This window comes from Capra hircus, chromosome 8 (assembly GCF_001704415.2).
Source record: "Capra hircus breed San Clemente chromosome 8, ASM170441v1, whole genome shotgun sequence".
In the NCBI taxonomy this organism is placed as follows: Eukaryota; Metazoa; Chordata; class Mammalia; order Artiodactyla; family Bovidae; genus Capra; species Capra hircus.
This window is the reverse complement of record NC_030815.1, coordinates 110,411,862-110,432,435: the sequence shown is the minus strand read 5'-3', so window position 1 is coordinate 110,432,435 and position 20,574 is coordinate 110,411,862. Positions and strand designations below refer to the sequence as shown.

The window sequence follows — 20,574 nt, the reverse complement described above, 5'->3', positions numbered from 1 at the left end:
CTGTGTTTCTGTTTTTTTCTGGTCCTGCCACGCAGCTGAATGGAGACATCGGCTCCCCGTCTCAGGACTGAACCAGGGCCCCAGCACTGAAAGCCCACAGTCCGACCACTCGCATCCAGGGAACTCCCAAGGGGCAGTGCCTTCTTTTATTTGCCATTTATTTTATCTATGGCAATTGGTATATGCCAAAAACTTTTCATCTTGAGGAGTCAAACATACTTAACTATTTTGTTAACAGTTTCTTTTTCTCTTAATATATATGTATTTTACTGAAGTTTAGTTGACTAGTTAACGTACAATGTTTCAGATACACAACAAGGTGATTCAGCTACACACACACATATAATTTTTGAGATTATTCTCCACTATAGGTCACTACCAGCTATTGACTACAGTTCTCTGTGCAGGAACCAGTATTTTCAATCACTGACTCATCATTCAGCCTGTGACCCAAACGATCCACATCTGGAAACCTCCCCTAATGCGATACTTAGCACGCGGGCACAAAGAGAGACTGCTGGCGATCAGAAAAGGTGGGAACATTCTCATGCCCATCAATGAGGGATCTGCAGAGATTTCCACACGCATAAAATAAAGAACCATACAGCTGTTATAAAGGGTCCGGTGGAAGAAAGAAGGCCACGGGAGAGTGTGAATAGCTCGCATCTGTTAACATCAAATAGAGACGGAGAGACACCCAAGGAGACCCAGAAAGCTGTATCCGGAGTTTCCTTTACCAAAAAAGTAACCACGTAACCATGGCAACCCATGAAGCGGGGAGGAGAGGAGGCTGACCTTCTTAAATCGAGCATTGTTACTTTTGTAATTAGAACCCATTTTTAAATAGTACTGGTTATCTTAAACTAGTAAGATTTGACTTATTTTTTTATGTTTCTGAGTATTGCTCAACCCTAATATTTACAACGAATATGTGTTACTACTTCAATATCAGAATAAATATCAGTACTGTGGTCTTCCTGTGGTGGTGATACGAATCTGCACCTCGTTCTGCTGTTATTTTACCACAAATGAGCTTAGGGCACAACATGGGCAACACGGGCTCAGAGGCCAGACATCCTTGGCTCAAGATGAGCCTTAATTCAGTTTCTGAAAATCATGAGAAGAAATGATAAATAAAGTCACTACCCATAACACGCACACAGACACACACTTCTGTAGTACTTTCCTGGATTTCCCTAAAACCTTTTTCTCCTTGGACCCCCCAGAGATCCTGCAACGTTGACTCTGTGGCCCTCCGCCCTCCCCACTCCCTGGGCCCCGCTGGTGACGGTGACACCGATGTGTCTGCGGTCGCCCACACGCTTGTTCCTGGGGCAGCAGAGGCAGCAGACGGGCTTCCCCTGGAGCCGCAGAAGCCGAGTCCCCTCGTAGCACCCCCACCCGTGCCTGGCTCAAAGCCCCCGGCCAGCAGAGCTGGGGAAGCCCAGGTCTCCTGCAGCCCCATCCTGAGCCCAAGACCCAGGGACCTCAGCCCAGACTCACCTTGTACAGCTTGGCCAGCTTGCGGTTGGCCGCGTCCTCCTTGGCTGTGTCCTCAGTCCCTGCGGGCAGAGCTGGCTTGGGGCCCAGCACCTGGGGAGGTGGAGAGATGGAAGAAAGCGTGGCGGTGAGCTCCCGGCAGCCTGCCACTCCCCAGGGAGGAGACTGAGCTCCAGAGAGAGCTTTCTCCCCAGGCAGGCAGGGACCACGTGGGCCTCCACCATCCACGGCGACCTTCCGCGTAGGGCAGGACCCCCTCTGGAGATGTCCTGGATCCCTGACTGTGCCTCCGGGGTGCAGAGCCCAGCCAGGGCTGCCTGTGGAGGCTGTCCCTCCCCGACGCCTGTCTCCAGGAGCTCCACGAGGACCCCGTGCTCCACTGCCCCAGGACAGGCCTGCAGAGGTTCACGATTTCCACCAAGCCTTCTGAGAAGGGTAAGTACAGCTACCAACACCTCCCACCACATGCCTTCAACAGACCTCATTTCACCTTTGCTGCCATGCTAAGAGGCACAGGGGCCTCCCTGGTGGCTCAGCTGGTGAAGAATCCCACAACGCAGGAGACCTGGGTTTGATCCCTGGGTTGGGAAGATCCCCTGGAGAAGGGAAAGGCTACCACCCACTCCAGTATTCTGGCCTGCAGAATTCCATGGACTGTAAAGTCCATGGGGTCACAAAGACTCGGACACGACTGAGCAACTTTCACTTTCAAGAGGCACAGATTACCTCTCATTTCACAGGCGAGGAAGCCAAGTCCAGAGAGAAGCAGCGACTTGCCTGCAGCACTCAGCTCAGCTCAGCTCAGCTCAGTCGCTCAGTCGTGTCTGACTCTGCGACCCCCTGAATCGCATCATGCCAGGCCTCCCTGTACATCACCAACTCCCGGAGTCCACCCAAACCCATGCCCATCGAGTCAGTGATGCTATCCAGCCATCTCATCCTTGGTCGTCCCCTTCTCCTCCTACCCCCAATCCCTCCCAGCATCAGGGTCTTTTCCAATGAGTCAGCTTTCCGCATCAGGTGGCCAAAGTACTGGAGTTTCAGCTTCAGCATCAGTCTTTCCAATGAACACCCAGGACTGATCTCCTTTAGGATGGACTGCTTAGATCTCCTTGCAGTCCAAGGGACTCTCAAGAGTCTTCTCCAATACCATAGTTCAAAAGCATCAATTCTTCGGTGCTCAGTTTTCTATATAGTCCAACTCTCACATCCATACATGACCACTGGAAAAACCATAGCCTTGACTAGACGGACCTCTGTTGGCAAAGTATGTCTCTGCTTTTTAATATGCTGTCTAGCCTGGTCATAACTTTCCTTCCAAGGAGCAAGCGTCTTTTAATTTCATGGCTGCAGTCACCGTCTGCAGTGATTTTGGAGCCCAGAAAAATAAAGTCTACATCACTATAAGGTGGCTAAGTAGAAATTTGAACCCATATCCCTGCGACATTAGAATCTATTTTCATGCCTCCATTCTGCGCTATCTCCAGCCTCAATGGCCTCAGCTATTGCCCCTCTCAAGCCGTGCTTGGCGTCCCGGCTCTTTCCCCATAACAATCACCTTCTGCTCTTCCTAAAAACCAGCGCTCAACGTCCCCAGACAAGCAGGAGAGACAAGAGGCACGAAGCAGAGCCTGTGGTCCCCTCCTTTTCCCAGGGACCTTTGCCTCTATTGATATGTCCTCAAAGCACACTGGCTGGCGATGCCCACCATGCAGTTGACGAAATGGGTTATAAACTAATTGGAATGTTCAGAAGAGGAAAGAGGGGATTGGGTCTCCACTGTCTCTTTCTGGCCTGGCTCTAGCACCAGGCTTGTCCTCAGAAGACGCCAAGACCTTCCTGCTCAGCTTCTTTAGAGGATCCGACCCTCTTGGCAGAAGGGTGTGGCTCACAGCCCGGATGCACTGGATCCTGGGATGCCAGCCCCGCCTCTCAGGGGAGTCTGGGGAAGGTCAGGGGGAGACTCCTCGGCTTAGTAGAAAAACAAAATCACCCCACAATTGCCTACTGGATGGAGAGAAAGAATGAGCCCCCTGTTCCCTTGCTCAGCCCCACCCTGTGCTCCCCGGACGCGGCCGCAGGTACCTCGAGCATGGCCTCAGGCTCGGCGCCCTCCTCAGAAACGTGCACGCGGGCCCGGCCGCTCCGCTCGTTGTCCCGGATGCCCTTGGACACCTGTGTGGCCTTCAGCCTCTCAAAGCGGTTGCTGTTGGAGCCACACCATTGGTAAATGTCCTGTAAGACAAAGCCCCCGCGTGAGGCCGCGCCCCCGCCCACCTTCACGGACGCCCGGCCGAGCGACATGACAAGCTCATCTGTTCTCTGCTTGCCCAGATGAGGGCTGGGGGAGCACGCACACCCCCATCCAAGCACAATAGGTGTCACTTGTGTGTGCCAGGGCGCGTGAGGGTCTGCTGTGGATATGCATTTTTCATAGGTACACCTACCTACAGAATCTGCATGAAAATGTTTGCCTGAGGGCGGGAGTGAAATGGGAAAACCATTTGACTGTGACTTTTTAAAGCTCCATATGCAAATATCCTACAACCCAGCCATCCCTCTCTTGGGAACACACCCAGCAGTAAAGCAATGTCCACGAAAAGACATGTGCAAGAACGCAGTGTCTGATTCAGACTGCTTGCTGGCAACATAGCTCAGCATCATCCCTGAGAATTACTAAACTGATGGTATTTCCCTTTCTTTCTTTTTATACCATGGATTTTCATTCATGCAGAATAATCATGAATTAATATTAGCATTTATAAAATTGTGTACCTAACTGTTTTAAAAACAGGCTCGTGCAAGAAGGCTGAGTCGCATCCTTTGGAAGAGCCCCAAACTCTCCCAAGTGTCCGTCAACAGTAGAGCAGACACACGGGCAAAGTTTATGAAACAAGAAGGAACAGCTACAGCTGAAGGCAGCAGCAATATGGGCGGCCCTTGCAAAGAGAATGACGGGCAAAAAGAGTCAGACGCCAACAGGAAAGGTTCCAGGAGCATGAGGTTCAGGAACAGGGGGAACTTGGTGGAGGATCTCTGGGGTGAGAGTTACCCATGGGGAGGAAGAGACTAGAGGAGGCCACACAGGGCCTCCCGGGGCTGGAGGTGTTCTTCCTCGAGCTGGTGTTAACTACACGGGCACGTCCGCTCCGGCAGACCCATCGAGCGGCACCCGCAGAATTCACGCGCTCCTCCGTGTGTCTGTCACACTTCCATCACAAGCTCACACTCAGTGTGTGTGTCTGTCTGCTGGCAAGTTGCTAGGTCACGTCCGACTCTTTTGCAACCCCCGTGCACTGCAGCCCACCAGGCTCCTCTGCCCACGGGATTTCCCAGGCAAGCGTACTGCAGTGGGCTGCCTTTTCCCTCTCCAACAGACATTACACCTCATGCATACATGAGGCTGGGGACAGGACGTCTGGCCACGTCCTCCTGCAGGGATGCATGTGTGTGAACTTGGGAAGAATGTGTACAAAGCGCCACACGTCTGCAAGGTGGGTCCGGTAAGTGCCTCCCACACTTACCCACACAAGCGAGCCACAGACAAGTGAGCATGTGCAACTACACAACACATGTGGGTCCTTGAACAGCACCCCCAAGTCTCCACACGCAGACATTCATCATGGTGACACGTCTACACCTGCTAGGCAGGAGCTTATGGTTTTTTCTAATTGAGGTACAGTTGACTTACAATACTATATAAGCCTCGGGGGTACAACACAGTGACTTACAGTTTTTAAAGACTATATGCCATTTGCAGTTATTATAACATATTGGCTGTATTTCAAGAGCCTATCGTTTTTGAACATGCCCGCCATATGCCTGCAAGCGAGTGACTATGAATAAAAGATACACAAGGCGTGCACATCAACACGTCAGGGGGACCGTACGTCCACCGAGCCGTTCACAGGCCTGTGTGCATGTGGGTGATGGGTCTGAGTCTATGCACCACGCGCATCTCCACCTGAGTCTCTGCGGGTGTGCCTGACTCACACACACAGCACAGGGCCCGCTGCCCCTGCGACCCGCCCCACTGTGTCTTCATACTGTTCACATGGATGAGCCCACCTCCCCAGGTCAAGCCTGGGGCACTCCAGTGGCCCCTGAGAAAGGGCAGGGCAGGACTCACGTTGCCCAGGTCCAGGATGAAGCAGTCGCCATTGTTGAAGCTCTCCCAGGACACAGGCACCTCCGTGGCACGGACCACACGCCGCCCTTTGACCTGGAAGAGTCTTTGCACCACCACTTCGTTGGGGACCACGTGCTTGAATCCTGATGCCACGCCTCCTTTCTGTTGGGTCAAGGAGACAGCGTTAGTCCAGGGGGGAAGGTCTGGGAACGGACAGGAATGATTTGAAGGGCATTGTGGTCCACGCACCAGTGGATTTCCAGCAGATACCCCACCTCTGCACCTTGCTGCCAGCCTTTTGAATCTCGTACTCTAACAAAGACCGGGGGGTGGGGGGGTCACTTTCCTGGATCAGAATGCTATAAATATTCCCTTCTCAAAACTTGCATTCCCCAGGGAATGTTCTAAGGAACACTAATCCCCCAAGATATTCTGCAAGGAAAGGATTCCAAGATCAGGGAAGCACAAGGCATGCCCTTCACTTGCCCCCTGACTGCTACATAACACACATCCGCATCATAAAGGCACTGGGAAGTGCAAGGGTAAATACGCTCGCTTGGCATGTTTTAGAGAGCACTACCCTGCCTTGAGTCAAGAAACTGCTTTTCTCTTCCACATCCTGCCTGCAGCTCAAGTGTTCTGCAAAACCCACTTTAAGAAGCGCTCATTCAAAGCTTTCCCATCCTTCAAGGCTCTCTAGGAAGAGTCAAGACTGCCCCCTCCCCCTCCCATGATGCTTCAGCAAGTTCCACAGCTGAGCCTTCAGAGGCAGCCGTGGGTAACGGACAGAACACTGACCTCAGGCCCAAGTCCCTGCCCCGCCACTAGAGTGCTGGGGGACTTGGGTAAGTGTCTTGCCCTCTCTGAGCCTCAGGCCTCCTCCTTCTGCAACTGCGATCTAAGCCCCTGCTGTGCCGCCCTCCGCAGTCATCAAGTCCCAGGGAAGTTCAGGAGGGCTTCCCAGCAGCGGTCAAAACTGCCCGTGGGGGCTTTCCTGGTGGCTCAGGGGTGGAGAATCCGCCCGCCAATGCGGGAGGCCTGGGCTTGACTCCTGGTCTGGGAAGACCCCACATGCCTCGGAGCAGCTAAGCCCGTGGGCCACAACTATCGAGCCGGTGCTCTGGAGCCCGGGAACCGCAGCTGCTGAACCCACACGCAGCAAACGCTGAAGCCGCGGTGCTATAGAGCCCTTGCCCTGCAACAGGAGAGGCTCCCGGAATGAGACGCCCACGCACCACAACTAGAGAAAAACCCGCCCAGCCAGGCAAAAAAAACCTACCCTCGGGACAGGAGAAAGTCAAGTGGGCTGGGTGTCCTTATGAGCAGTCCCCAGCCCTGGACGCTCACAGGCCCCAAGCCCCAGGGAGGTCAAGTCAGAAGAGAAGGCGCTCACAAGCTTCCCACCTTACCCATGAGTATACGGAAGAAGGGGTCGCAAAGAGTCAGACGTGACTGAGCGACGGAACTCAACTGCACAGATGCTGAAGACCAGCGAAGGGAAGCGACTTACTCAAGGGCACTCAGTGAGCATGCGGCAGAGCCACGGAGTGTAACCCCGGTCTCCCGTTTCCAAAGCCGCACACGTCACGGGCCACTAGGGCCGGAACTGCGGCCACCCCCTGCCCCCCACCCAGGTCCCTTGCTGACGCCTCACCCTGCAGAGCAAAGCCAGGTCTGACTCGCTGCACTGAGTCCACGAGGGCAAGGGACAAACGGAGCGTGATTGGGTTCCTGTTACATCCACACACAGCAAGCAACACAGAACTGGCTGTGAGATGACAATGCCCTTGCGCCGGGCCTTCTGCAGGACTCATCTGTGAGGGAGGCGTCATTATCACCATCAGATACACAGATGCGGAGAACGGGTGCCGGAGGCAGCGAGACTTGCCAGAGATCTCAAAGCTAGTAAGTGGCGGAGCTAGGTTTCAAACCCGGGTGCAGACGAATCTATAAGGCCCACATTTTCCCCCAACGGCAGGCTGTCTTAGAGCCCAGGTCACTAGGGTCATCCAGGATGGGAGGCAGGAACAAACCACTGTTCTGAGCAGGGTCATCAAGTAGAAACGTGTTTCCGCTGTTGTGAGTGGGAGCGCCCTCTGGTGTCCGTTCTTGGTACCAGCGTGAAGCCTTGCCACAGCACCCGCTTGGTAGGGCTCAGCAGGACCGCCTTGGTCTTCTCAAAGCCCTGTTTTCCACCTGGCTTCAGAGGCCTTCCAACTGGGAAGCATGTAAGGAAGGGCAGCTGGGGAAGACGATTCAGTGCCCCATGCTCATCTGGAAGTGACCGCGGAGGCTGCCTCTTACCAAGTCCATGCCAGGCTCCTCTGTCACGGACATGCAATGTGGTCCCCACAAACTCCTGAGGTCGCAAATCTCATCACCCCACTTTTCAGGCAAGAAAACTGAGGTGCAAAGAGGTCCAGCCCCATGCCCAGGGTCCCAGCTAATTGGTGGAAGTTTTACCCCCAAGTTTGCCCTTCCTGGGACCAGCCTTGCCCAGGTCCACCAGCCCAGGACCTCCTGAGTTTCTATGGGCAGTGCTCACCCCGGGACCCCACATGTGAGGGTAAAGAGACAGCGGATCTGAAAAGCTTTCCCAAAGGTGCTGAACGGACACACCGACCATTTCCATGGATTCCTCAGAGAGGAGGAAGTGGGAAAATGAGGGAAGAGGAAGACCCTTAACGTTTTTTAACACATCCCTAAAATATTTTACTTGTTCAAGCGTGCCTTCTATTTTTTGTCAAAAAAATAGAAACTTTTCTTTTAAAAAAGGAAAAAGGCTGTTCAATGTCATAAATCTCAGCTCCAGTAAATTCTCTGTATATGAATTTATAAATTAAAAGCTACAGATTTCTAATGAGTGTGGACAGGCATTTCCTAATTAATTAACTCCTCTAATCTTACTGATCTAGGAACTTAGACTTGGGAAGATCAGTTAATACAAAAACAAAAACCAGCTCTCTGGAGACATTAGTGACTCTCCAAGCATAAGGGGCAAGGTTTTTTTTTGTAAAGTTTTACTATTTTTTTATTATTTTTACTTTAATATTTAAGATTGATTGCTGCTTTCTATGGTCTAATCATTAGTGGACAGAGATTGGCATCAAATTATTTGAACAAAATTTAATGGAAAATTTTTTAAAAAGCTATTTTCCAAATTAAAGTGAAGATACACACACACACACATATATACGTATCTTTGTTGTTTTAGTTGCTAATTTTGTATCTGACTCTTGTAACCCCAGGGGCTGTAGCCCACCAGGCTCCTCCGTCCGTGGATTTTCTTGGCAGGAACACTGGAGTAGGTTGCCGCTTCCTTCTCCAGGAGAGCTTTCTGACCCAGGGATGGAACCCGTGCCTCCTGCATCGGCACGTGGTTTCTTCACCACCGAGCCACCAGGGAGCCCTGTATAATCACGTGCCGTGCTGGGCTTAGTCGCTCAGTCGTGTCCAACTCTGTGCGACCCTGTGGCCTGCAGCCCGCCAGGCTCCTCTGTCCATGGAATCCTCCAGGCAAGAGATTGGCACTCCTCCACTGGAGTGGGTTGCCATGCCTGCCTTCAGGGGATCTTACTGACCCAGGGATCGAACCCGGGTCTCTTACGTCTTCTGAACTGGCAGGCAGGTTCTTTCCCACTAGTGCCACCTGGGAGGCCAGGATAAATTCTATATCTATATCTGAATATACACATCTATATGTTCATATGTAAAGAAAAATTACAGACCATTTGGTGTGTATCTCTAAGAGTAGAATCATGGGCAACTTTTACTCACTAAAAGCCTTATTTCTCTGTTTGACATTTTACAATAAGCGTGTATTATACTTGTAGTCTGCAGAAAGGTAAAAGCTGTAAAGATCTACCTTTTAAAAGTATGTTAAGCTCTTTATAAAACAAAGAAAAACCTATTGACTGGCGCTGATCCCCTCCACCCTCTAATTTCTGGGTTCCTTATCTAAAAACAGGAGGGAGGACAGGAAGGACCCAAGGGATTCTGTGGGTTTCCCACCGCGTTCCTCGGGGCCAGGGGCTTCCAGGACTCAGCCCAGCCCAGACTCTGCTGGAACAAAGGGTTTCAGATAACCCAGCTCCTTGGGGTCTCTGGGGTTCTATCCGAAAGTCAAGAGGAGGAGAAAGAAGAAAAAGAGGAGGAGAGATCAAAAACAGTGCGTTTGAAGGATCTAAGGGTCACAGAACAAGATAAGACGGGCCCTAGGAAAGCCCTTTCTAGGGGCTCTCGTCCCTTCCCTGCCCCTGCTCACACCCCGAGCACAGAACCAGCTGCGAGGAGCAGGCTTTCACAGAAACAAGTCTTGCATAACAAGCTCTGCTCCTTGGAGATCCATAATTGATGAGGGCGCCAGGCCGAGAGCCTTGGGCTGGGCCGGCCAAGGGCGGGGGCGACCAGAGCACTTGCATAAGGGGGAAGACAGGAGCGGCCGTGGACCTCACGTTCCCACCAAAAGCAGGGCCTTTGAGGACGGAAGCCAAAGGCAGGAGGGGTTGGGAGCCCCTCCCCTAGAGCATCCTCAGAGTAGGTACGGTCCAAGAACATCTCGGGAAAATCACCAGAGCAGGGAGGAGGCTTGCTAAACATGCAAATGCCTGGGCTCCATCTGGGCTAAGATACGAGGCCAGAGAGTCTCCAAATGCTTCTCTGAACTAGGCCCTTCGTATCTGGGCTTAAATCCCAGCTCAACCGCTTACCAGCTCCGTCAGCCGCTTAGTGTGTTCACAAGTGAAGTTGCTGCTGTCCACACAGCAACACCAGGAAGCAGGCACTGCTGCTCAAGGGGCCTGATAAGTACTTGCTGGAATGAAGGACACACGGGAGCGTGTGCCAGCACCACGCAGAGGCACGCGGCAGGGAGACGGGCGGCCTCAGGGCCAGTCTCTCTAACTCCTGGTTAAGCGCTCCTTCCACTTTCTGCCCTAGGAGCTGCAAAAAGTCCTGGTCTTTCTCCCCGTCCAGGGCCTGGGTTCCTAACTCCTCTCCTGCTGGTGCCAGGGCCCCAGAGGAGACTCCAGAAAACGTAGAGCTGGGACAGCTCTGTAGAAGGAGCTCTAGGGAGGGATGAACTGGCTGACAGGGGGTGCTGGGAGGCTCCAGGGAATCCAGCCCAGCTTCACCCAGCCCAGGGCTGAGGCCCACTTCCCAGGACACACCCTGCCCTCTGCCACCTCTAGAGCTTCCCCATCATCTAATCCCTGGCGTGTCAGCTGGACAGACAGCATCGTGCGAAGTCACTGCTGTCGTGTCTGACTCTTTGCGACCCCGTGGACTGCAGCCCACCAAGCTCCTCTGTCCATGGGATTCTCCAGGCAAGAATACCGGAGTGGGCTGCCTCGCCTTCCTCCAGGGCATCTTCCCCACCCAGGGATGGAACCCATGTCTCTTACATCTCCTGCAGGGGCAGGTGGGTTCCTTACCACTAGCGCCACCTGGGAAGCCCTGGTGTGTCCGCTGGGCAGAAAGCACCACCACCCTGCTAACACAGAGACACTGGAGGCCCAGAGATGGACAATGGCTTCTCGAAGGTCGCGCAGCATATTAGCAGCGTAGATGAGGCTTAATACCTACCCAGGGCTCACGAGAGGCAGATTGGTGTACTGGAAAAAAGCTGGGAGTCAGGAAACATGGGCTCCGGTCCTGGCTCGGAGGCTGACTTGCTGTGTGACCTGGACCACTCCTTAACCTCTCTGTGCCTCAATTTCTCCTCCCTCCCTTAAAATAAGAGGTCTGCCTTCTGACGTTAAGGCCATCAAAGCTTGTGATCCCTTCCCTATGCTGACCAAAGAGAACCCCCTTCCAAGAGGCCAGGCCCCGTGCACAGCATCTTCCAGCTTGCCCTCACCACACCCTCTCCCCAGGTCTGAAGGGCAGGTGCAAGTTGCTCTCATGTAACCGAAGAGGACAGGGAGGCTCAGGGAGGCCGAGTGGCTTGCCAGCAGTCACAGAGCATGTTGGCAACAGCCTCTTGGGGCTCCCAGCGTGGCTCTGCTCAGCCCCACCTGACTAGGGGCTGGAGCTCAGAGTCTTCAGAGTTCAACAAATAGAAAGAGAATGGGATCAAAGGTCCCCTTTCAAATATCGAAAATAGGCCGCTCTGTTGGCAGGGCCTCAGGACTAAAGGATGTAGGCTCGAGCCCTGGGGATGCTGGGTTTGCATAGGGCGAATGCTACGCACAGGGCACAGGGCCCGTGTGGCCCACCTTTTACTGCTAGGGCGAGGCAAACCACCTCATGGAGTGATGGAAATTTTCTTCTCTCAATTTAATAAGAGACCAGAGGCTCAGAGAGGGCGTGTGATTTGTCCAAGGTCACACAGCTAGCAAGGGCCCGAAACTCAAAGCCAGGGCTAGCCAACCCCAAGGGCTGAGCTCCGGCCTGTCTGCCTACACACCTGCCCAAGCCTGAAAGGCAGACGGGCAGGAGTGAGCCCGGCCACTGGTGCCTCTGTCCCTGCTGCCCGGCACCCACCTTGTACTTGAGGCCAGACTTGAAGTAGCCGAGGAAGGTGGCCGACTCGAAGCCCTGGACCTCGCGGTGCTGCACCGCCCGGCCGTTCAGGTGGTCGTCCAGCTGCACGGTGAAGATGGCGGCTGCCCCGCTCTCGTCCTGGCTGCACTCATTGCCTGTGGGACATCAGAGCGGCATGAGCCTGGCTCCCGGCCAGCGGCCGCCCACAGAGGCGGCATCCGGAGCCCCCGGCAGTGCCCCAGCCTGGCTGGAGAAGCTGGGACAGGCTCTGTCTCTTGTGAGCCTCGGTGAATCCATCTGTATAATGGGGGAGGCGGGAGTTGGCTCCAAGGTCTCTAAGAGTCCTCCCAGCATTCACTCCCCCGAGGTCAGGCCAGGGAGCATCAGAGAAATCAGGCACAGAGAGGGGCCAGGACTCACAGGGTCATACACAAGAGCCGCGGCAGGACTTCAGGCTCCCGACTCGGAAGGGCAAACTAGAATCTGGCTGGAAAGGGCGGGTCCCGGATTTCTAAGTCGCCGCCCACTCTGAGTCCATAGACGGTGGCCTGTTTAACCCTCACAACTGTCCTACAAGGGAGTCCGGTGCAATCATCACATCCAATTCACAGAGACACTGCATGTCTTGCCAAAGGGCACAGCTGGAGTCTGAACTCGGGGAGGCTGCCTCTGGAGTCCTGGGAACGCATAACCAAGGGCCTGGCACTTACCTGATGCTCAGTAATCGCTAAATTCCCTTTGGGGCTTCCTGGGGACCAGGTTTCAAAGGTCTGTGCTTTACAGCAGAGGGGCCGGGGCGGGGCCGGGCGGGGCCGGGCGGGGCCGGGGCGGGCCGCCGGGCGGGGCCATCTCACCCAGCCAGTAGTGGAGGTCATACTGCAGGTTCCCATTCCTCAGCTGCACCGTCTTCAGGATGACGTAGGCATCGCCTGTGAAGAAGTCTCCGTAAAGGTTGGGGGGCACGGGAACCAGGTCGAACTTCTCCACACGCCAGATCTGCAGGCCAGGCTCCTTCCCCGCCTTGAGGAACTCGGGGTGTTCCACCACCATGCTGCTCGGCTGCAAGAGACAGGGCAGAGCCTGAGCAGGGGCAAGGACTGTGGCGGGGACAGACCCTGGGGCACGAGGGAGGCTGGTTTCCAGCACCAAGAGCACCTCACTTGAGCCTGACTCTCCCCACCGCGTCCTAGGACCCTGCCCTCGACGAGTTGAGCACACAGGGCAGAGTTTAGGCTCCAAGCCCTGCCCTGGCCAGCATCTCTCGCTCCTTCTTGTCTCCCTGGTGATGGGGGAACAGAAGGCTCTCCCTCCCTTCTCCCTTCCTGTCTTAGTGCCAACTGGATGCAGCAGCTGAGGCACAGAGGGGTGAAGCCAAGGACCCCCAGCCAGGAAATGACAGAACAGGAACTGGCCCAGACTCCAAGAGCTTTGGGACCACGGGGAGACCCCTCAGATGGCGATGGTAAATCTGGGGGTGGCCAGAGGCTCAGCTTAAACCCTTCCAGCATCCTCAGTGGCCCTGAGAAGTATAAGGGTCCTCACACAGTTCATTATCCAGCTCCACCTTGCAGATCGGGAGACTGAGTCCCCAAGAAGGGAGGGGCCTGCCTGCTTTGGCACTTTTTCCCCACGCCCCATCCCATCTCCAAGAAGGGCCTAGATGGCTGAGCCCAAGTGGCCTCCTGAGCTGTCGGCCTCCTCCCTCCTGCCCCTAAAACCCCACCCCACCCCCCAAATTCCATTTCTTGGAAAAGGGGAAAGGACGCAGCCGGGGTCTGCGGGAGCCTGTTGGAGACGAGGTGGTGGAGAACGGGGGACAGGCGGTCAGACCATGCACGGGGCTGGAAACGGAGCGGAGAGGGATGGTTAGCTGGGAGTCAGACGAGGGCAATCAGCAGGCGCGGGCCACCTCGGGCCGGATCTGGTGGAAGAAGTCAAAAAACCAGACGGGAGAACTCAGGCAGCGGAGTGGAGAACATGAAAGAACAGCTGGAGCCAGGAGAAACCAGACAAGGCAGAGGCGGCGTCAGAGGCGGGAGGAGAAATGACAGTGACGAAGGGAAGCAGGCGAGGGTGAGACGGTACAGGAAAGAGGGGGAATCCTGTGGGAAATCAGACGAGAAAGAAGACTCTGCAATGAAAGGAGAAATCCCAGAGGGAAGGCGAGAAATGAAGCAGAAGGAAGGAGAAATGGGGCGGCAGAGATGGGTAAGAAGTCAGAAGGCAGCGCAGAGGGAAGAAATCCGGCCAAGGTGAGGTTAGCCTGTTGGGAGGGAAACAGCCAGGCGGAGGCGCCCACCCGCTCCACCGGAGCCCCGGAAGCAGCAAGAGATACTTACAAAGCAACAAAACAGGTTTTCCATTCTAGACCTGAATTACTCCCCTTTTCCTAGCGCTGTATCTGCAAGAACTTACAATAAAGAGTTACTCCGGGGGCCCCCGGGCACTCACCCGCGCCTCGGTCACTCGCCCCTGCGGCGCCCGTGCCTGGGCCGCCCCCCGCGCCGGGGTGGCCGGGCGGGCCGGCTGCGACAGCGCGCCCAGCGCCAGGACCAGCGCGCCCAGCAGCGCGCAGCGATGCGCAGCCATGGCAGCGACGGCGGCGGAAGACCCGGGAGGCAGGCGGGGGCAGCCGGGCCGCCAGGCTCGCCCCGACCTTAAGTAGCCGCCCGGCCCACTCCGCCCCAGCCGGAGACCGCCCCGTTTGGGAGGGCGGAGGGCCGGACTGGGCCCCCGCGGGCGGGGAGGGGCGGGAATCTGGCCTGGATCTTTTAAGAGACATCGGGGTTCCCACCGGGACCGACCCAACGGGTGCGGCCGCCCCTTCACTCCAGCTCCGGGGTGGAGACCAGGCACAAGGCCTGGCATACAGCAGGTGCTAATTCAGTGCACACTAAATGGACACACGCATGAACGGCAGGGATCCTCCTAGCTGGGTTTCCTGTTTGATCCACACAGGACCCCTCCCCTCTCCACCCCTAACATCTCCAGCAAAAAATCACAGGAGCTAAGAGGTATTGAAGGTTTTCAGCATCACATGAACGTCCCTTATGAACTGGGTACTAGTCACAGCCCCATTCTAAAGAGGTGGGAACTGAGCTGAGAACCGTCAACCAATGTGCACCCAACTAGGAAATGAAAGTGGTCCGGGTGGATGGCCGCTTAGGCAGCATGCGGCTGTCACCAGCTAAGGACACGGGTCAGGGGGCTGACCTTCAATGGACCCTGGAGCAAGCCGAACAGAGAGGGGCGAGCTGATCTCTCCACTTCTGGGACTGCAGGCTCTACTTTACTTAAAACCACCCTTCTTTCCTTCCGCATTAAAAAGTTACTTTTTATTTAAAACAAACGTTTTGGGGCTGCTCTTGGTTGCAGCTCGATGCACCAGGGCTTTCTGCGGTTGCAGCAAGCAGCGGGGCACGGGCTTCTCTCTGCGGCGCCTTCTCTTCCCGCAGCAGTTGTGGCCCACGGGCTTCGCTGCCCCAAGGCACATGGTGTCTTCCCTGACCACATCCCCTGCCTTGGCAGGTGGATTCTTAACCACTGGACCACCAGGGAAGTCTAAAAGGTCTTTGCTAAAAGTTTGTTTTTAATCAAACCTTAAATTCAGTCACTTCATTTATAGCTTCACCTCTCAACCCCACTTGCTTGTACCTCCAGGCAAGCAACCCACCTCTAGCTTCCTCCTTGAGCTGATGGTTTCGAGGTCTGCCTTCATGTCGTAGGTAACCAGCCTTTGTTGTTTGGGGTTTGGGGGTGGGGTGGGGGGTTGTTTGTTTTGATTTTGCTCTTGCTTTTTCAGTTTTAGATCTCCTCTATGGTTCTCTTTAGGGAAGACAAGGATTCGAGCCTCCTCCCCTTCGCCCAGGCTCCCTTCCCATCCCTTACTCTCCTAGAGACTTACAGTCATTGGGTTAGAAGTGCTATTCAGACTCATCCAGGCCTGCTTCCCACCTTCAACAACCCCTCCTTCCACCCTCCCACTACTCTGCCGGGCTCAATCTCTGTTTCCTAGTTCCCTTCGCATTCCACACCTCCTTTCTCAGAACAGGGAAGTGCAACGACGGGGAAGAGAACAAAGCAGCTGGAGACCTGGGCTTGACGCCCAGCTCCATGGTAAGCTACTTTCTCCCTCTCTGCCTCAGTCTCCTCATCTAGTAAATGGGTATAAAGTAGTTGCTGAGAATCCAATCCACCTGTGTGTGTGAAAATGGCCTGGTCTGCCAGTGAGTAAATGGGAGTTCCTGTCCTCCTTCCCTGCAAGCTCCAATCACCTGTCCCAGCTCCTCCTGGAGCCCAGCTTCTGTCTAATCAGGCTGAAGTTTGCCCTCCATCACACACAACTTCCTCCCATTTAAGGGGGACTGTGGGTCAGATAGAGGGCTAAAGAGACACACACAGAGGAGACAAATCGGACTAAAGGGATTATAAGAAGGCTTCACGGACAAAGGACTTGTGACCTGGGCCTTGAAGGGCAGGGAGGAGGGAGACGGAGAAGAGAGGCCTTCCAGGGGAGGGAACAGCAAGGGCAAAGGGCAAGCAAGCGCAGGCCACTGCGGTGACTGATAGGGATCCTGTGTGAAACACCGGGCCAGGCAGAGCCGAGGCTCGAGAGGGCAGCAGAGGTCACAAGGGCCCGTGTGCCACGCTCAAGAGTCTGAATACTTTTTATGACGTATAGGTATAGGTGAAGAGTTTCTCAGATGTGGGGAGGGAGGTGGGAGGGGGGTTCATGTTTGGGAACGCATGTAAGAATTTAAGATTTTAAAATTTAAAAAAAAATAAATTAAAAAAAAAAAAAAGAGTTTCTCAGAGAGCCTGTTTTTTGTTTTGCTTATTTACTTATTTTTGGCTGCGCTGGGTCTCCATTACTGCGAGCGGGCTTTCTCTGGTTGCAGCAAACAGGAGCTACTCTTCATTGCAACGTGCGGGCTTCTCCTTACAGCGGCGTCTCTTCTTGCAGAGCATGGGCGCTACAGCACGGGCTCAAGGGTCGTGGCGCACCGGCTCAGCTGCCCTGCGGCATGTGGCATCTTCCCAGACCAGGGATCCAACCTGTCTCCCCTGCACTGGCAGGGGGCTTTCTAAACCACTGGCCCACCAGGGAAATCCCTGAAGAGTCTGAATTCTATCTTAGTGTCCGTGGGGACCCACAAGAGGCCCCTGGCTTCTCAAGGCTGTATGTTTGGTCCTGGGCCTGCAGAGCCTCCAGTGGATGCCTCTGGCCTAAATTCAGAGAGCTGTTCCCTCTCCCTAGGCATATGGAGGATGATAAAACCCCACTGTTCTCACATGCGCCTGACGGAAGCATAACCCAGTTTCCCCTCTCCGCAGAGCAACTGACATCTATACAGATTCAAAACACGCAATGTGACAACAGGGCCGTTTCCTGCAGGATGACTTACAGAGGAGCACGGAAATACACGTGCAAGGGTGTCCACAGAAGCGTCCCCGGAAGAAACCTGGAGAGGACCCGAAGGTCCTGCTTAAATAAGTCACAGAGCCGCCAGGCAATGGGCCGCTCCGCAGCTGCGCAAGAGTGAGCCAGCGCAGGCCGAGCCCGGCACAAAGTAGGCAGCCAACCAGCACACAGTAGGCAGCCAACCGGCACACAGTAGGCAGCCAACCAGCACGGCGTGACCTCACTGTGCAAGACAGCAGCGTGTGCAGCAGCTCTACGCTAGCGCCTGGCTTCTGCTTTACAAGGGTGTCTGATTTTGCATACACTTTCTCCTTAGAAAATCAAGAGAGTAAACACCAAACTGTCAAGTCAGTTTGTTTGAAAGAGATGAAGAATGCAGGGTTAGGCACCCACATAACCGCAGCTGGCACGAGCGAACACTTTAGGGTGATGAAAACATTCCAGCGCTGGATTACAGTGATGATTACCCAACCGAAAAAGGTACTAAAAGGCGTAACACTGTCCGCTTACAATGGGTGAATTGTTAATGGTTTCTATATTACACCTCAGTACACTTGTGTGAAAACTTTTTCAATGTGCTATAGGGTTTGAAACTATTTACAAGTGTTTCTCCGATGTAGTTTATTTTTTTTTTAAATTAAAGACTGATCTAGGAATAATACCTTAAAAATAGATATAGTAATATCTGCTCATTAGACAATTTGGAAAATTCAAGCCAGCAGGAAGAGGAAATTTCCTTATCATCCCCAGTCACCCCCACCCCCACGCCAAGTGAACCTAAGCCGGATCCAGCCCAGCCGAGCAGTCCCTTCTGCTCAGCTGGTGATTAACAGAGGGCTGGTGTGGCTCGGCCTTGGTCCCAGGGGTCACGGCCCACCAGCCCAGGGTCACTGACCCCAGGTTAATTATCACAAAGGCCCCTGCAGCTGTGCCTGTCACATAGCTCTGGAGCCTGGGTCCCTGGCACTGGAGACCCGCAGAACAGGCCCTGGCCCCTGCCCTCGGGGCATCCACGGCCTGGAAACTCTCACTGCAGGGCAGTGATGTGTAGAGACTGTGATGGGGCCACAGGCCCCTGGGCTCCCTGCCCAGAAGAGGATGTACAGGTTCAGAAGAGCGGGGAGAGCTTAAGTGCAAAAGAAAAACCTCTAAGTAGGAAGGAGGAGCTCCCCACCCCGTGCCAGGCTTCCCTCTGCTGCTGACTTCCCGGGTGACTTTGGGCAAATCACCATCCTCATCTGCTCTTCTGGTCTCCATACGGAAAAGAACGGCCAGGCCCTGCAGCTCTGACTCCGAGAACTCTCGTTCTCAGCCTCAGGATTGCCCAGATCCTGGCCCTGCGACCACATCAGGAACCTACAGGTCTCTGAGCCTCGAAGTTCCCACCTGAAAAATGGGAACACTTGTCCAGGGCACCTCTACAGGTCCTTCTGAAGCAGACAGTGCAGAGCCCCCGACCTACACAAGGCGGGCAGAGCATTACTAGTCGCTGCATGCCACCACACCTCTGGGTCTGCATATCTCTGGGAGGAGACAGCGAGGAAAGGAGGTGGGCTCTGACCCTGAGTCTCTTCACAGCAACCAGGAGACGGAGATTCAGGGAGTTCCAGGCACTTGCTCAGGGTCCTTCCGCTGGAAAGAGGCACTCCTGGGATTCAAGCCCAAGTCTGGCTGGCTCCAGCGCCCAGACTCTATCTGGGGCTCAGGCAGGGCCCCGAGCACCATCCCGCCTGGGCAGCAGGGGAACAGCAGCTCCTAGTGCAGGTGAAGGGTGCAGCTGCTGACCCAGGCGGGCCCAAGCCAAGCCTGGCAGCCCGGACTCTCTGGGGCGGCATCCCTGCCACGCCTCCCTGGTTGAAGAGGGCAGCCCAGTAAAGCCCTCCAGCCCTGCACCTGGGAGAGCACCCAGGACAGAGGCGTGACTAGGAAGGTCCCCGGGCTGCAGCCTCTGGGCGGAGGGCGAACCGTGGCGCCTACATTCTGTGCCACTCCCAGGGTGTACAGGGCACGCAGGCCAGGCAAGCCCCCTGTGCCGGGAGCAGCCTGCTCGGCCACCAGTCGCTCCGCGAGCACGCACACCCTAGCCCCTGCCCTCCTCTGAACCGCAGGAGACCCCCTCGCCCTCTGATCTCAGGCGTTTCTGGCTCCTGCCTAGCGCTCCACACAGTAGGCAGTTTTCAGCATCCAACCATATCCCTCCCCTGCAGTTCAACGCAGGACCGCCACCGTCCACCACCAGCTGTGGCCCTGCTCCCGTGGAGACCTCAGGCTAGCCTCCGTGTCTCCGTGGGCCTCCCAAGGCAGCTACCCGCGCCGGGAGGAGGCAGCCTCACCCTCCACCCCCGGCCGCAGTGTACAAAAGCCCTTGGCCACTTCTGGAAGACACCACCCTGCTCTCGTCTCTTCGCACCAAACACTGTTGTTCTTGATTCCCAGGCAGCCGGCCACTCACGAGCAGCCCTCTTTCTCGGAGCTTGTTTGCTTTCTGGCTCACGGCTGGGTTCTGGGTCCTCCTGGGAACACCCGCCCTGCTGGCCAGGGTTTTGTTAAATAGGACAACGGTCAGTAAACAGAGAAGCCGGTTATGAAACCTGGTAAAACTGGACAGGGCCTCAGCATGGGGAGCCCTGGGGACCTGAAAGAACACATGTTTTAGAATCTGGGAGACTCAGCGCCTGTGGTCAGGGCCTCAGTTTCTGTATCTGTAAAACGGGGAGCTCACAGGGCAGTGAGGAGGGCCAAGGCCTGACACACAACACGGACGGAGCCCCAAGTCAGTGCCCCGTGTGTGAGCTGGCTTCTCTGCACAGAGGCCTCTCAGCGTGTACACACCATGCGTGAGCAGTTAGTGGTGCCGGAGAAAGGTTACAGATTTCACAGTGAGATTCTTGAGCTCAGGCCCAGGCTGTGTGACCCCGAGCAAGTTGCTCTCCCTCTCTGAGTGCCGGGCACTCACTTGTAGAAAGGGACAGTGCTGCCCAGCTGCAGGGTACTTGGGAGCTCTGGGGCAAGAAGCACAGAGTAGGGCTTATTTAGCAAC

General features: G+C 55.0%; 1 protein-coding gene across 4 annotated transcripts in view; it reads right to left on the bottom strand.

Moving 5' to 3' along the window:
- Window positions 1-20,574, bottom strand: part of GSN (gelsolin) — a 61,546-nt gene that overhangs the window by 15,614 nt on the left and 25,358 nt on the right. For 2 of the 4 annotated variants that reach the window (XM_018052716.1, XM_018052714.1), the window contains 5 exons: window positions 12,967-13,171; window positions 12,113-12,267; window positions 5,630-5,791; window positions 3,586-3,735; window positions 1,504-1,593 (listed from right to left, as the gene is read on the bottom strand). In XM_018052716.1, coding sequence (XP_017908205.1) covers window positions 1,504-1,593; window positions 3,586-3,735; window positions 5,630-5,791; window positions 12,113-12,267; window positions 12,967-13,162 — 753 coding nt within the window. In that variant the 5' untranslated portion in view covers window positions 13,163-13,171. Of the gene's footprint in view, window positions 1-1,503; window positions 1,594-3,585; window positions 3,736-5,629; window positions 5,792-12,112; window positions 12,268-12,966; window positions 13,172-14,451; window positions 14,523-14,563; window positions 14,742-20,574 lie in introns of those variants that run through there. The other 2 variants (XM_018052715.1, XM_018052713.1) reach the window with 2 other exon arrangements.